The 16552-nt window shown below is 36.2% G+C and overlaps 1 protein-coding gene and 1 non-coding gene across 2 annotated transcripts; one reads left to right on the top strand and one right to left on the bottom strand.

Moving 5' to 3' along the window:
* The first annotated feature begins 2247 nt into the window (after window positions 1-2247).
* Window positions 2248-2325, top strand: TRNAA-CGC (transfer RNA alanine (anticodon CGC)). The gene has a single exon. It is a non-coding gene; the product is annotated as a tRNA-Ala (tRNA).
* A 2101-nt stretch (window positions 2326-4426) lies between these two features.
* LOC138711925 (cytochrome P450 6j1-like) lies at window positions 4427-16351 on the bottom strand. The gene is made up of 6 exons (XM_069843225.1): window positions 15626-16351; window positions 12247-12520; window positions 10713-10813; window positions 8871-9092; window positions 7253-7516; window positions 4427-6325 (listed from the first exon to the last, which is right to left on the bottom strand). Exons 1-6 carry the CDS (start codon window positions 16146-16148, stop codon window positions 6156-6158), a joined length of 1554 nt encoding a protein of 517 aa, XP_069699326.1. The 5' UTR covers window positions 16149-16351; the 3' UTR covers window positions 4427-6155.
* Between the last annotated feature and the right edge of the window lie 201 nt (window positions 16352-16552).

Below are 16552 nucleotides of genomic sequence, written 5' to 3'. Positions count from 1 at the left end.
GGGCTGCTCTAAAATCTTTTACAGTATAATCTAAAATGGTGGATTCAACAGATGTCTGAAAGTGTAAGATAAGAGATGGAATTAATTTGGGAGCTGAAGCAGACCTAAATTTGTAAAGAATGATCGTTAAAGGATATAAGTAATCCGCGTTTTTAATTATACATCAAGCAGACTCAATTTAAGATCTGTGAGAGACAGGGTGTGGTTCCTTTTTCCTGTTTATCTTTTGTTATATTTCTCATTATAGCCGTTCGCTATACTGAACACGTAATCGGAGTCCTCATATCCGTGTATGTGTAATTAATTTATTCCATAGTGTTCTGTACTAAACCCAGCGTTCTCCAATCTTCCTTATTTTCCGTCTTCCCCTTATTATCCACACACGACCCGTATATTTTATGCTGTCTATTATCTGATATCTGTATTTCTTATATGATTATGGGTGAATTAATCAGAGAGTGCACAATCACTGAAGCTAGATGAAGGTAGACATAATGTCAATGAATCTAGATTACTGTTCACCGTTAATTTATATAGACTAATAAAAAGAATCCGACAATAACCTTCTGAAACTTATTAAGTCTGTGTTAGCGGAATGAATATATTATACAGTGAAAACGCTCTTTTTTCGCCGTAATTTGTTACCGGATCTCCTGTATATTAATGCTGCACTCTTCATGGCTTCAAACTTAAGGGAAGGGAAATACCAATAAATTTATACAGAGTGAACAATAATTATTATAGAATATTGCTAATAAGTTCTTAAATTTTAATTTTACAATAAAAAGTTTCATACAAAAAGCTGTTGGAGATTAGCCATACAATGTCATATTATTGGTCCAAAAAATTTAATTATTAAGGTCTACAGAGTGTGACAGTAAACTTTAATTTTCTTAAATGGCACCCTATGTTAAAATTTGCATATTTCGAATCTCCATTAAATTTTACGTATGAATGTGTAGAAATTTTACCCATTCATCAGTTTCATGTCTCTTAACTATTTATTAAACTTGTTTCGTGGACTTCTTTTTTTAGTAGGTTATTTTACGACATCAGAGATTATTTAACGTCTGAATGAAATGAAGGTGATAATGCCGGTGAAATGAGTCCGGGGTCCAGCACCGAAAGTTACCCAGCATTTGCTCATATTGAGTTGAGGGAAAACCCTGGAAAAAACCTTAATCAGGTAACTTGCCCCGACCGGGAATCGAACCCGGCCCGACCCGGAACCCGGGTTCGATCCCCAGCGCCGGAGCGAATTTTTCTCCCCAAATATTGTTATGGAAATAGCCTAGTTGGAAAAACCACCAACACAATTAGATCGAAACGTCTCACTCATCGTCAACTTAAGTCTTTCTTGACGAATGTAATAGTATGTCGATCTATCATATTATAGTAAAGTGCGGTGACTAAGTCGTGGCAAATAATTGGCTAGGTTCTTTCAACTGAGGGAGGAAACATCGTTCCGGAGAAAAAAGAAAAGCCTATATGGATTTGTGAATTTGCCTTCTTAATGAAATTATCTGAATGTTTTAAATTGTTTTCTACAATATAATTTGTAAAAGATTATTACACAGATATATGACAGAGTGAAGGCGTTTGATATGAAACCACCTCTAATTACGGAACGTTAGCTTAACTAAAAGGATAATTTACAGCACATTTTTCAACATTAACAACGATATAGGCCTACTAGTTTCTAAAGACTTTGGATTTCGAAGAATATATTCACACATAATGCGATCTGCGCCAGGAATTTGATTCTAGATTTAAAGACTAGGAAAATTTTCAATTTGATTTTCGATTATTATCTGTAATTGGAACTTATTGATTTACTTTACGATAGTGAATTAAAGGACAACTATCACGATACTATGAGAGGAGTTCGGCCGGCGTCGTGAATCGGGTCCCGGCATAGCTCAGTTGGTTAGAGAGCACTCAGCGCGCACAGCTGAGAGGTCTTGGGTTCGATTCCCGGTGCCGGTACGAATTTTTCTCGTAATTAATGGTATAAAAACAAACTGACTAGTCATACTAGTCGAGCAAAATATAATGAGGTGGGCGAGACCTCATTCATATTTGATACATATATGATGTTAACAGTTTAAAGAAACTGTTGTTGAATATGGCCATAAAGTCATGTAATATGTGCTCCTGTACATATATGACGTGTATCGTCTCAAGTGCAGGCAGTAAGGCCGTAACACGATACTACGAGAGGAGTTCGACCGGCGTCGTGAATCGGGTCCCGGCATAGCTCAGTTGGTTAGAGAGCACTCAGCTCGCACAGCTGAGAGGTCCTGGGTTCGATTCCCGGTGCCGGTACGAATTTTTCTCGTACTTAATGGTATAAAAACAAACTGACTAGTCATACTAGTCGAGCAAAATATAATGAGGTGGGCGAGACCTCATTCATATTTGATACAAAAACAAAAGAAGTTTATTTGACTTTTATATGGACTTTCCATGTGTTAGATTTCCCCGATTAGACAGACATGCATGTTCGGATCCACATATCTGTGCGAACAGTAATTTTTTCCTATGATGAAAATAAACAAGCCATGTCATGGAAGCCAAGTATCGTATGACAACTTAAAATGTGCTCTGAGATTATGCACTATAAAAAAATAATTCCAAACATCGAGAAATTGCAGAGGGAAAAGAGAATTTAAAAAATCCCGAAAAATCGGTGCTAACGCCTGTGTTGAGTGAACTGAATGGAGTTAATTTCTGCATTACTATTCCTAGGGTTTTTATGTGCTTTGTTCAACATTTTCCCTAACAGAAGCAGTTCAAACATTTACAATAATTGTCATGCATTACCCGAATTATTAATATGAAATGTGTATTACATTTCTGAAAGTAATTATAAATTTATTAACTTTTAACTTTGTTGAAAATAGGCTACAATGTTTTTCAAATTGCTTAAGATAGTTTATTTAGTTATTTCTATTTAGCCCGCATCTTTTTGCATCAGGAAACAATCATAAACCTATGAAGTAAATTTATATTGAACGTCTTATCTGCCCTGTTACGACTTTCACTTGCCGAGAGGGCGAGCGGGCAAGACTTGATGACGACATATTACTCTGAGTTGGGGACCACTGACGTAGGCAGTAACTAAAAGTGCGGGTTAAAGGACGAATGGTCCGTTTCCTCAAAGCGACGCTTGTTGGTTGCGGTAGAAACACATAAAATGGGGGAGGGGGCGGGATGCATATTAAAGACTGCACGGACATTGTAGTAGGGAGACAACGCTGCAATAAAGTCGCAGTTCTTTACGCCAGGCGGTACTGCAATGTATCAGGTTACTCCTTATCGAGAAATGGATCTAACTCAAACTTCAAGCTACAGTAGGCCTATCACAATTAATAGCTGCATGGGGTTTGGACTGGAATCCTTTATTTTTTTTCGGTTGTAAAATTTTTCGATAAATGATTGATAATTCCATATTCAATGTTCCAACTTGTATTAACTTCGGGCTCGTGAATGGTTTATTCCAACCGACTTTTTCGACTGTTAATATTGTTTTATGTAGGCCTGCTAATTATCCTTCATGGTGAAAAATGGGTGGGAAGATAGAATTTGCGGGTAGAGCTGAAAAACTAGTAGATTTCTCTTGTTCACCTTATGTCGACATTTACTGCTCAGTTCACGTCTTGCCTCAAGTTCGACCTTAGTTATTATTTTATCCTTTCTGACTATTATGATACATTCCAATATATTGGAGGCAAGACAATTGGAAGAAAATTTAGTATAAGAATTTGAGATATAAGATAATGAATTAGGAATAAAAAATGGTTATGTACGTGGCTTATTTTTACACAGTAAGCCTGATATATTTTTGTGAACAGTTGAAGCCATATGATGATGTATGCGAACAAACAGGTTGCAGACAATTGATAAAACACAGCCTAATTTGCTTTTTAATAATGTCTTTATTTTGTAAATATATACAGTTACTGTCTGACCGAGTGGTTATGTTGCAGGGTCGTCGAAACGGAGGAAGTCACGTGACAATGACTTACTTTACAGGGACTTTTACTTTAATTTATTTAAACAGTTGTATAATATTACGTAAAACTTCCAGTTCCGAATTAGCAAATATTTTCAGGAAAGAGCCAAACAGCCCAGCCACTAGCCTTTACAGAAGGGCCAGCAGAAATGGGTGGGAAGGGGGGAAATCGAGATGCGACATAACCACTCGGTCGGACAGTAACACATTTTATATTGATACAATAATTTGCATACCTTTATGGATACGAGTTTCTGCGATTACCGTAGGCTATTTATTTAGATATTGCTTAGGCCTATATCATATCCATGACGAGTTCCAAATAATTTGTTTGACCCATATTAACATAATTTATTTACAAAGGACATAGGAGACATATTGTATTTTTGAAGAAACAAGCAAAATTATGACTAACTGAATAATTAATATGTTTATTCCTGAAAATAGGTTCAATAAAATATTGTACATCACGAACTACCATGACTGGATTTTTCTAATTGTTGTGTAAGTTCAATGAAAGCAAAGTCCGGCCTTATTTCATATATATTTTCAACACCATTTTTGTTTATTACCATCTTACTTCTAATCATCGTCATCAGGACACCATGTGGATATGACCAGCATGGCCCTTGGTAGCAGCTGAAGAATACGTCACATACGCTCGCACACACTTAAACTGATACACTTGTTATAAAGCTCAGTTTATAAGAATTATATTATTGTATAATGTTTATACAGTATTTAATTGGCATGGCGAATTGGATAGCATAAATTATAAATAGAAGCAAACACAATTCTCATACCAAATTGATGTACATATAATGTTACATAGAAAAATAGTTCACAGACTAAATTAGATTTATCACAGACGTCTTTCGACATGATTTACATAATTGTGTATGTACTGTAGTCCGTACACAGTATATAAATGTACAAGGAAAGAAGGAACTGATCTGAGGCTGTAAGATTTAAAACTTTAGAAGTATTCTCCTCGAAATGTTGAATTGTTATTTTGCTCATTTCCCAGTCGCTTTCTTAACAAGCTATTTCTCCAAAACAGAAATTTGTAATATTATGTGCCTCCCCATGAACTTCAGAAAGAAGTGAATAAAGCCTTTTTCTTGGCAGATATAGGAGTGGAATAATTCTTCTCGAATTCTCAGCCAAGTGAGTTGGATAGTTGCTGCCAAGCTTTCGATGACTAGTTCTGCCAGCCATCTTCTTCAGGGATTTAGTCTTCAATCCCTGAAGAAGATGGCTGGCAGAACTAGTCATCGGAAGCTTGGAAGCAACTATCCAATTCACCTGGCTGAGAACCCAAGAATAATTATTCCATAACCAACGCCGGGAAAGCCTCAAGTCCTAGATATAAGAGCTTTGTTTAACACGAAAGAAAGAGATACGGGCCCGTAATTTTACTAATGCACTTTAAACCATAATCTCTGATATGTTGTTTTAATTTTTATTTTTACAAAATGAAATGAAACGCCGGTTTTTCGGATATTATGTGGTCTGGTCTTGTACAGTGCTCAGATTTTTACGAGTATCAACGACTACTGCACCTTAACAGGTCCAGACTTAAAATAGGCTATGTCGGCAATAAAATACAAAGTACACATACCAAACGACGACTTGCAAAGGTATTACTTTATTACTTAACAACTACTCATTCACAATAGAGAACGTCGTTCTTGTTTTATTTATAAATAAGGTTTACAAATTGTGTTTCCATTTTATGTAACAATGTCTTGCACAAAATATGTAAAATTCATGTTGTATAAGAATATATACCAAGGACATTATGAATATATCATCATCATCATCATCATCGTCATCAACATCATCATCACCATCATCCTCCTCCTCCACCTCTTCTTCCTCATCATCGTCACCATTGTATCAAACTTCAATATGTCATTATTTGTTCAGTGGCGAGAGGAGCGATAGCCGATGACTGCGAATATCACTCAAACAAGCATAAAGCATACTTTGTCAAAAGTGACATTTTGTGGTTCACAGTAAAAGATCAAAATACGTATTTAAAAAAAAAAAACTTCTCATTAATTTTGGGCCCTATGCCCAGAGGCCGTGACGCCTGAATACTGATTTATGATTTAGTAGGGAGAAAACACCCCACTTCTTATACGCTGATCCTGTTGAACTTCAAGTACACAGTATCAAGTGGCTGGAGAAGAAAGGACTTGGGGTCGAACCTCAGTGGTACTGGAGTTTTCTCGCAAGGCGCCACTTCGTAGCGGGTGAGGATGTTGATGAGTCCAGATTTGATCTGGATGTAGCCGAACCGCAACCCTGTAAAAGAAGGAACGTAGAACATTAAGTAGAAAACAATACCACGAGTACATCTTCAGCGAAGCTACTTCTAGATGGAAAAAATTCGGTGAATAATTAAGTAACTGCATTTTGTAAATAAGAAACAATACTCATAAGTTCACGATAAGCTGTCGAGTGAGATGGATACATATTTTCATGTGCAATTAATATTATCCTCTGGATACCTAACACTGTTTATCCAATTCCGTATCTTCTTTAAGTATTAATGCACAATTTCTCAACAAAGTTGCAATTTGATGTGCATATTTTTCTAATTCGCCTTCACTGTACTGTCATAGGCCGAAGGGATAAATCTAAATGAAATATTGGGCGAGGAATAATCGCCCGTAAATTTTCTTACAGCATTACTCATCTGAGGATAGTGTTCTTTACGTTGGTTTCTCTAAGTTATACAAGTATTGTTTGGGTTTATTTCTTTTCTAACTTATGGAAATTAAGACCAAGCGGGAAAACGCTTCATGTTTTCCTTCGGTTCAAAAGGGATTGATAATGCTATTTAATGGCTCAGCATAAACACTATCATGTGCCTAAAGCATGACGGGAAAACGATCCCATTCGTACGAAAACCCGCTTTGAAAATCGGCATCCCAGAGAAAAAAAATGCTTCATGTTCACAGAATACTGGTATTAATTCAACACCACAGACATATGGCATGAAGCGTTCTTCTCTCTTTGTCTTCAAGTGTTACCTCTACTCTTTTCATATCTGTCAATAATTCTAGTACTTTTTTTCTGGAGTAATTATAAGATACTTGACTCCTCTTTTTATTTTACTTTCAAACGGAGTCATATTTATCACTCATCCGAATCTAAAGACACGTTTTGTAAACACTAGACTCCAAAGAGGACTGAAAAGACGATAAGTAAGCTAATGACATCACTTACCTATGCATTGACGCGGGCCGTCTCCGAACGGGAGGAACGCCTGGTTGTGGCGCGCCTGTTTGTTCTCCTCCGAGAAGTTCTCCGGGTTGAAGGTCTCCGGGTCAGGGTAGTACTTGGCATCGCGCTGGATGCCCAGCAGAGGGATGTACACCCCGGTGCCTGCGGGCACCGTGAAAGTGCCTTTCCCGGATGGGTGCGGGAGCTCGTAGTCCTTGAGACATGCACGGTCCAGGAATCCCAGAATAGGATACTTGCGGAGCGTCTCTGCAAAATTGACATCAGCAGTTCAATATCTCTGATCCTTATTCATCTGTTGCATGATAGAGATCGATATATTAAGACCACGGCTGTATCTTTTTTGATCCGCATCCTTAGCGTGATTGCCGAAATGTGAATTTCACACTTTAGCCCGAAAAGCTCATCGTTTATAAAGAGTGTTGAACTGAAAATTTGAATATAATTCACACATATGTTTACATTTAAACATAATATAGAGTGAGGTTTATAACTGTTACTATTATTGAAACATAATCTGTTGTGCATTATTAAGAATATAATATGTATTCTTGATAGAAAATAAAGATATACGGTACATTTGTTTAGTAAATAACAAAATTATCATTCAAATCGCTTGCTAGCTAGTGACAGGGATTTTGTTGATCAGGAATGCAATGTAGAGAAATATTTTGTATAAAGAAAAAAAGCTCAAGGTTACAGTAAAGCTTTGTTAACCTTCAAAATATATTGTTTTGTAATAATAACGAAGATCTGCTTTTGTAATTTATGATATGATATGAGCGTGTTGTATATCCTTTAAAATTTCGATAGACTATTTTATTTTGTTTCACAGTAGTGACTCTTCAAGTGGTCACCAAATGATACATAGTGAGAACCCCTGATCACATATATAACAGATTGATCAACCTAATGGCCTTTCAAGACAGCCACTTTTATCAATTTCATTATGCTGCCATCTAGCGACTGCAAAAGAAGTCACGTTATAACCCTTATGAAATTGCATGTATTTCCATCTAGTGATCGTTACCAAAATGCCTTTTCGATGGTAGAGGATCTGGTTATGGTTCTCATTTTATGTTTTCATTTCATAACATGGGAATGGCCAATATACAGTAAGTGATCAAGGTCAAAACTCAGAACTAACCTTGAATTACTGCACAAACATTGAAGGTGACTGGATAATGCTGTCAATACTAAAGTTTGGAAAACTGTTTTATGATATGTAGTCTTATTATGAAGAAGAGTCAACTTTTGTTTTTATTTTCTTAAGGTAAACTTATTGGTTGTAGTAAGAAATATCATTCTATATTTTAGAGGATATATTCAACTCGTCAACACGTTTGTATCGATTAAAATATGGAATTTAAACTACATTTATTTTATTCTCCTATGGGAACCGGTAGGCTCTATATAATTTGCTTCCGATATGTATTTAAGTATTCCCGGAGTTCACAAATCGTTAATTATTTCGCACTTCAGTGTGTCACCAGTTTATTTCACTTCATGATTCCAAAACATTACAAACAGGAGCCACCGATCAAAATGAATGTTATTTTTTTAGAAACAGAAAAGAAGGAATGTAAAAGGAGCTTGAACTTACCTGAGACTACCATTTCGAGATAGGTCATTTGCTGGATAGACTCGTACGTCACTTGCTGATCATGTTTATCCAGCACTTCAGTTATCTCTGCTCTTAGTCGGTCTTGGATCTCAGTCTTAAAGGCCAACTCGTATAGAGCGTAGGTCAGGGTGGAGGCTGTCATTTCGAAGCCAGCGAATAAGAAGGAAAACGTAATTCCTACGAAGTCGTCGCCGTCGATCTCTGTAATCACAATTCATGTTTTGTGTTCATTTTCAGGCCCCGAGAATAAATTGGGTATAGTTTATATAGAACGAGAACTTAATTTAACCACCAATGTTAGAAAGGTCAGTTACAAGACTTGATTTTTGTAAAATATAACAGTAAATCGATTCACTAGTTTTATGGTGTTATAAAATGGTAAATGTGTTATTACCATTATTGTCAATTAATTTCTAACTCTGCGTGAATTATGGTATTCAGTAAAGTATGTTGAGCTAAAATGTGCCTTACATATTAAAGTCAGATGTTTGATAGAAATATACAAGTACCATTGCTATTTATATATTTTATGCCATCCTAGCATTATATACGTATATCTAATATCGTTCATAATTGGCTTATTATAGTACGGGTGCCGATAAAAACAATGACGTGTTCGCTTGTGACGTAATACCGGAACGCTTGGATCGGGATGCATGCATCTCGTCTGAATATCTTCTACGCGCCGTGTAACAAGAATAATGAAATGCAGGACACAAAGTAAGGTATCATTTATTTTCAAACTTTAACAATTTTGTATCACTTTTGTAATATCACATAAAACAGTTCTGTGGTTCAGAGGAACTATATTGACAAAATAAGGGAACATTTTGTAACATAACCTGCGAGGTTATCCATTTCTCTTTATTCAATGTCAATTGCCAGGCGTAACTAATCGATACGTACTTATGAACACAAATTGTCAGCTATGGATCCCGAATTTATTTCATTCTTTCCTACAATTTATAATGCTAAGATGTCATAAAGTGTTGTGCATAATCTTATTATGACACTCGTGAAAATTGTCGTGCGACAAATAATATTCACTCATGCCATAGTCATTTACCCATTTGTTGTATAAATAACTATTATTATTCAGTAATATTGTTGAGTCTATGCGCTGCAGTACAGTAAATACTATACTCAAATGATGTTTTACTAGATATGCGTTATTTAGCATACTTACTTATACTCGATAAGATTTCGTGCCTTCTGTTTGAATAATTTGCCACTGAGTATTGTGTTGAATTAAATACTTCATTTAATGACTAACAACCTTTTATCTATTATTTAATTACATTTTTCATAAATTTTTCATGTATTCCTTGAATTATAGACCATGGATATTGACAGAGGTTCACTAAGTGCGGTTAACATTTCGTAATTTTGTAAGATAATAAGATACTCCTACATGTAATAACGTGTCGAATATTTACGAAACCACTATAATTATCTATGCATTTGTCTGTATATGCCTGTGCGCATGCGTACGTATGCATGCGATAGAGAGAGATTAATATAGGCCAGGTTTGCATAGGTATATCTTTCCACGCTCGCATGTGTGCACTGCCGCTTCCGCTCTACGTTCGAGGGTGTGGAAAGATAAAATATATTCACAATATAAGGTATTAATTTTAGTCATAGATATATGATTAAAAATAGGAATTTGTGAGTTAACGTATCGCTCAAATGTTTAATTTTTTAGTAGTCATAGACTTACAAATTAGAAAGCTGTAATGATCAGAAGAAAATTCGTTCAGACAGAAATTTGGTATTTCTTGTATATATCGACATTATAGTTAGAAATACAAAATTACTTACTCATTGGAGCAGCAGTTTCGTTTTGGTTTATATCTCTGCCCTTTTTCTTCATGTCTATCATGCAGCTCACAGCATCAGGTCGACCTACTCCATTCTTCTCTCTGGACACAATAAAAAACAAATTACTTAACTTTGGGTGAATATATCTTAACTGTATATATTTACCACGCCGTGTGATATATGGCATCGATCGGGAGTATAGATGTTAACACATAGATGTCCAATTGTAACTCGTACGAGGTAACCCCTGGCGTAAGCAACCCGCAGCGCACATTCTTTAAGGTCGTTTTTTCTATTTTATATGGAAAGTTATTGACCTTAGCAGAGCATGCTTGACGTGCTGCTAAATCAGACAGTCCTGTTTCCTCCATACTTTCCGTAGGTTTCCATTTATTGCTATGTGTTACTTTTAACGTTCACGTAAAGAAATAAAATCTTTTACATATCAAGCCTATTTTGGCAGTCATCCTCTTTCTCGACCTACAGTAAAATTCGTCTAGAAGAGTTATTTCAGATTGGTCTTTGTTGTCACAGACAATTTATTTTGTTCTTATTAACCAGGCGCTGAACCTATCCAGGGAAACAGATTAGTATGTTTAAGTCGTGAAAAGTTGCCTTTAATGAAGTATGAATTAACGCTTCGTAATAATTCTAATAGATCTACGAAATTTTTTTGTAGATATTTTAGTAGAAAATTGAAATATAAAGATAAAGTTTTGATGTGGTTTATACCATCTGATATTTCTATCTAAATTCTTAACTACCGTTTTTATTGAGCTTTATATCACTATCCAAGAAACTTAAATGTTATAGTAATATTTAAGTAAAACAACTAGACTGTCCGTTAAATAAATCAATAGCCTATGTGTATATATTATATTACCTGTGTTTGTTGATTTTTTATAATTTTCTTTGGAAATTGCTAATAAATTTACAAAGTACCGCATAATTTTATAATTTATTTTGCACATTGTAGGAAATTTGTGTTATTACGGAACTTTTCTCCTGAATCCATATATTCATATTGTATAGTGTGTATGTATTTTTGTTATTCTGTGTATAATTTGCAAATCCTAATATAAATCAGGTTATTATATAATAATAAGTCTAGAACATGTGACTATAGGCAAGGAAATAGGCCAAACCTAAACAGTTTTCTTTATTGATACCAATAGATATCGAATACATGCATTTTCTTTTAAATCGGTACATTTTAAACCAAATCATGAAAAATATCGATAACTTATAAATATGAGATTAACGTAAACAATATCAACATTCTTATTTCTGTGCAGGAGTTAGATTTATTTCAGTTTGAAAAATAACTCACTCTTGTTCTTCTAACTACAGAAATACTCTATGTAAAATATTTTGACCACAGTCATTCTTAGGGGCGAAATGCTCTCCAACCTCTACTGAATAATTATAGTCTACTATTTTCATTTTCTTGTATCTTACTAGCGCTTTTTAGTAGAATCGAGAATTTAGTTTAAAATAGTTAAAACAGCAGGTTAACGAGTTCCCGAACTGTTACCTGTAGTCGACGGCACTCCAAATGATCCTTCGCAGGAGCTCAGTATATTCGCCGCTGACGAACTTGAGTCTCAGCATATTCTGGAAGTTTGGAGCGAAAAACATGAGCAGTCCTGCGCAGCCCTTCAGCACGGAGAACTTGAGGATCTTCCGGTGGTTCGCCCAGATTTCGGCATTGGGATTCTTCAAAGAGTTGCTTTCAATACCAAAGGCGCAGGAAGAGGTGACATCAGTTGTGTACATGCACATTGTTTCCATGACATCTATAGGAGCGCCTGTTAACAAGATTCACCTGTGTTACCGTATAAGTATTAATCGTGCCGATGTTGATATGCTCTTCTAGTGAAATTTCGTGAGTAGGAGCTTGTAGTCTTATTAAATTAAAAAGGGGACAAGTGGCAAAATGGACATCGAAAAATGGTTTGAAGTAGACTGTGCCGGAACACGTAGCCTATGTCGCATAAAATATGTCTTAAACTATGAAAGACGTAAATTTGTAGGAATGTACAAAAGTTATTAATGACATTAGCAGGATTTTGTTCAACGAATTGTGAAAGGAATGTTGAATTTCGGCTACAGTTTTAACTATAATATTGCACTCATATAGGCCTACATATACTCTAATGGCGTAATAAGATGTTAAAAATAAGAACCAAGTCGCATTCTGGCTGAAATTAGCCTACGTATATATGAAGCTGGGGAGGATAATGATGATGATGTATTACTTGATTAAGATTGTCAAGCTAAATACAGTGTTCTACATCTCGATGAACTCAAGAATAATATTTACTATACTCGTACGTACTATCATTCAATGCATTCAGATAAACACACAATATATTATCTGTAAGTATGCAATTGGACTTAACAAAGATTTAAGTGAGTAAATCATATTCTTATCTCGCGTCCTTGGACTGTACGACTAATTACGATACGATGTTTTAATTGAATCCGGCTCGTATTACAATATCATAGGACGGCGATCGTAAAGAAAAGGATAACAAAACAACGAAAATTCGAGGTTTTATTACTTGCAAAATCATAATAGTTTTATCTCTCTATAAAAATAGAATTTCTCCTCAAAAACAATAAACGAATTAGAAATGAATTAATCAAATATCATTACTATAAAGTGTACAGAAATGTCATATTAAGCATTATAGTAAGACTGGAATGCCTCGATGTAAAAGTTTTATATATTTGTAAAATCGTTGTTTCTACTTACTGAGTTTAATAATATATAAGAATGTACTAAAACTAGCGAGAAGTGGCGAGTATCCACGTTATCTTTTCTATGAGAATACCTTTCACGAAATATGTACCCAATCATAGCTGCACATCTATTTCTTCGTTTTCGCAAAGCCGATGAAATGTACTGTGGATAACTTTCTGGACTTGAGGTTTCCATTCCGGCTTAACTTCTAAACTTTAAGGGTGCTATTCATAGACATTTCGCTAGCCCGGGCTATGAGCGTGCTAAACAGGATTCATATCATATCGCTGACACTGGTTTATGAATACGAAAAACGTTAGTTCGCTGATCATCCGCCAAAAGCCCGCGCTAAGAATGTCTGTGAATACGGCCCTAAATTTTTTTAAAGAGAAAGGGCGAACCCTAGCGATAAGTCAGTCAGAGAGAACTTTTACATTGAACCCAATTCACACCGGCTGACTACAGTAAGCTCGGCTGAGTATCCAGACTTCTACCAGGCAACCCCGCTTGTCCCTAGACAAACCCTTCCGTGCGTCGCCAGCCAGCGATCGGGGATGCTATGGAGTGATAATTGAATAAGGACCGGACGGATGATGTTGATGCCTAATGCAGAAAAGAGGGGAAATCCGCAGAAAAACCCCAAATGCGACTTTGTTCACTACAAATTTCACTACATATTTTTTCGGAATATGTATTACTTGTTTTTCTCTTGTTAAATTTTATCGTACCTGGTTAACATGTTTCGGCCTGTTATTGGCCTTCTTCAGAACTGAAGAATACATATTACGTAGTGATATAGTGTTAAAATTTGTGTAATCAAGATGTAGACATATTTTTTTATGGAAAATCACATGACCGAGACTCAACTCTGACCGTCGCAACGCGTCGAAGGTCTAGACCACTCATTCACCACGGATATTAGATTCGTGACTATTTCATGAGAATTGCGTATTACTGCAACAGTGGGTGAGGAAATGAATGATCGCGGATGACTACTTTTGAGGAGTATGGTAGCCAGTACTTCCCTGCATCCTTTCATTACTAGTGCGCTTAGTAGCACAACTCATTTTTAGAACACACTGTTATGACTGCAAAAAATAAGTTAATGGGTTGCTATCATAAAAAAAATGACACCTTTTCTTTTGAAAATGGTAGATTCCTTACAGTTATATGGAACGAAGCTATAACGCGAGTTTTCTTAGAATGAAAGATTTTTCATATGATTTATTCTTCTGTTTAAATTGCCGTTATCATTTTTGGCACTGTATATATTTCGACAATAAATAACTTTGTTAAATTAGATATTAATTTGTTAAATTTGTCAAATTAGACAATTTATTTCTTAAATTAGGTATTAGATAATTACGAATCATTAAAATCTGTAAGTAATTTCGTTTCCATTCGTTAATAGGATGTTTCATTTTAAAATACAGAAACCTCACTATTTATCTTTTCGGGACATTTTTAATTTTTTGGAGGTGAGACACTCCACTCGAATGTTTTAAAATTACACGTTTCACGTGGTTCATTGTTGTAAAACTAAAGAATTCGCTTCTTCAATTGAATCCTTTACACTCTAAACCTACAAACAAATGCACTAATTCCAGTCAAATAAAAGAATGGCATTGTTCTAGGTCTACAACTATGCTATTCTGATCACGAATAATCTTGGAAGCCAATAATATTAATTTATTATAAATCACACACTGCTGTGAGTCCGAAAACATTTTCCGCACTAAAACACTACGAAAATCGTAAACCACTAAGACAATGAGAGATGTTTATCCAAAAACGTACTTTTCCTTCCCAGTTCTTTTCATTACATCCTTACATACTAATCTTTTTTTTTTGGCTTTTTAATGACGCTGTATCAACAGCTAGGTTCTTTAGCGTCGATGGAATTGGTGATAGCGAGATGGTATCTTGCGAAGTGAGGCCGAGTACTCGCCATAAATTAAAAACTCGGAAAAATATCCAATCAGGTAAGCAACCCAAGCGGCAATCGAACCCATGTCCGAGCGCAGCTTTGGATCAGCCGGCAAACGCGCCAACTGCCTGAGAGACGCAGGCATCACTTGTCTTAATATTGCTGCCTCATTGGTCTAGAATGTAATGTACAATATTCATATAACTGATCAAATTAAGGAGAATGAGAATTGTTACTTACCATTGACCGCCACGCTGTCCATGTAGGTGCCCAGTTCCTGCATACAGTTTACTACCAAGTGGATCATCTTCTTGAGCTTGCTGGTAGTGAACACCTGTGTCACGTTGGCTCGCGTCTGGCGCCACTTCTCGTCCTTAAGCGTAAAGACGATGCGCGAAAGTACGGGGTCGACGTTGTCTTTGATGGCAATCATGTGATTCACGAAGTGGTGCGCGTCTTTTACCATCACTTTCTTCACCAGGTCCAGATCATTGAGGATCAGCGCCGGGCGATCGAACGCTATGATGCCCACGTAAGGCTTGTCTCGATGAGGCTCGTAGATGTTCTTCAGGTGTTCAGAAATGCCGAGCTTTTGAAAAAACACATCTTTCATGTTTCCGAAGAAAGGCGTGGGCTCGAGGTGCGGTACGTTATACTTCCTCCAGAAGTTGAAGTTTCTTGTGAAGTAAAAGTACAAAGCAGCAAAGAAGATCGCAGCCAGAGCCACGAGCTCAGGAACCATGGATTCGAAAAAGAGCGCCATGTTTCAGAAGATCGTTTGTTCGTTGAGGGTTCAGGTGTGTCATCTTGTTCTTCACTTAGATACTTATATACTGGAAACGTCTCTTGTGGAAGTCAGGCACCTCCCTCTCCACACTTCAAAGGTCACTCTGCGAGATTATCGTCTGTTCTCGGGTGGAGAGGGACATTCCAATGGTCTACACATGCCAGTGTCGTTTGCGATTTCCATGCACGGCTGAATTATCGCGCTATAGACTGTGACGTAAGACATTCATCGTAGTAACCGGCAGTGAAGTCATGACATAACTTTTACGTCAAACTACTTCGGAGCTCTTAAGATCATTTTAAGGGTTTCGAAACTACATCTTTCCTCACATGTTGCTATAAAGAATATCCTAAGAGTCGTTAATGTAAGAATCCATAAAT

The sequence above is a fragment of the Periplaneta americana genome, chromosome 13, assembly GCF_040183065.1.
Source record: "Periplaneta americana isolate PAMFEO1 chromosome 13, P.americana_PAMFEO1_priV1, whole genome shotgun sequence".
NCBI classification, from domain to species: Eukaryota; Metazoa; Arthropoda; class Insecta; order Blattodea; family Blattidae; genus Periplaneta; species Periplaneta americana.
This window is presented reverse-complemented; position numbering and strand designations above follow the sequence as displayed.

What these genes read in the sequence shown, in the direction of transcription:
- LOC138711925 (XM_069843225.1), bottom strand. Translation starts at nt 16,148, where the DNA reads ATGGCGCTCTTTTTCGAATCCATGGTTCCTGAGCTCGTGGCTCTGGCT. An exon ending in GGACAGCGTGGCGGTCAATG is followed by an intron (nt 12,521 to 15,625) that starts GTAAGTAACAAT and finishes TCTTGTTAACAG; the next exon opens with GCGCTCCTATAGATGTCATG. An exon ending in TGGAGTGCCGTCGACTACAG is followed by an intron (nt 10,814 to 12,246) that starts GTAACAGTTCGG and finishes TATTGTGTCCAG; the next exon opens with AGAGAAGAATGGAGTAGGTC.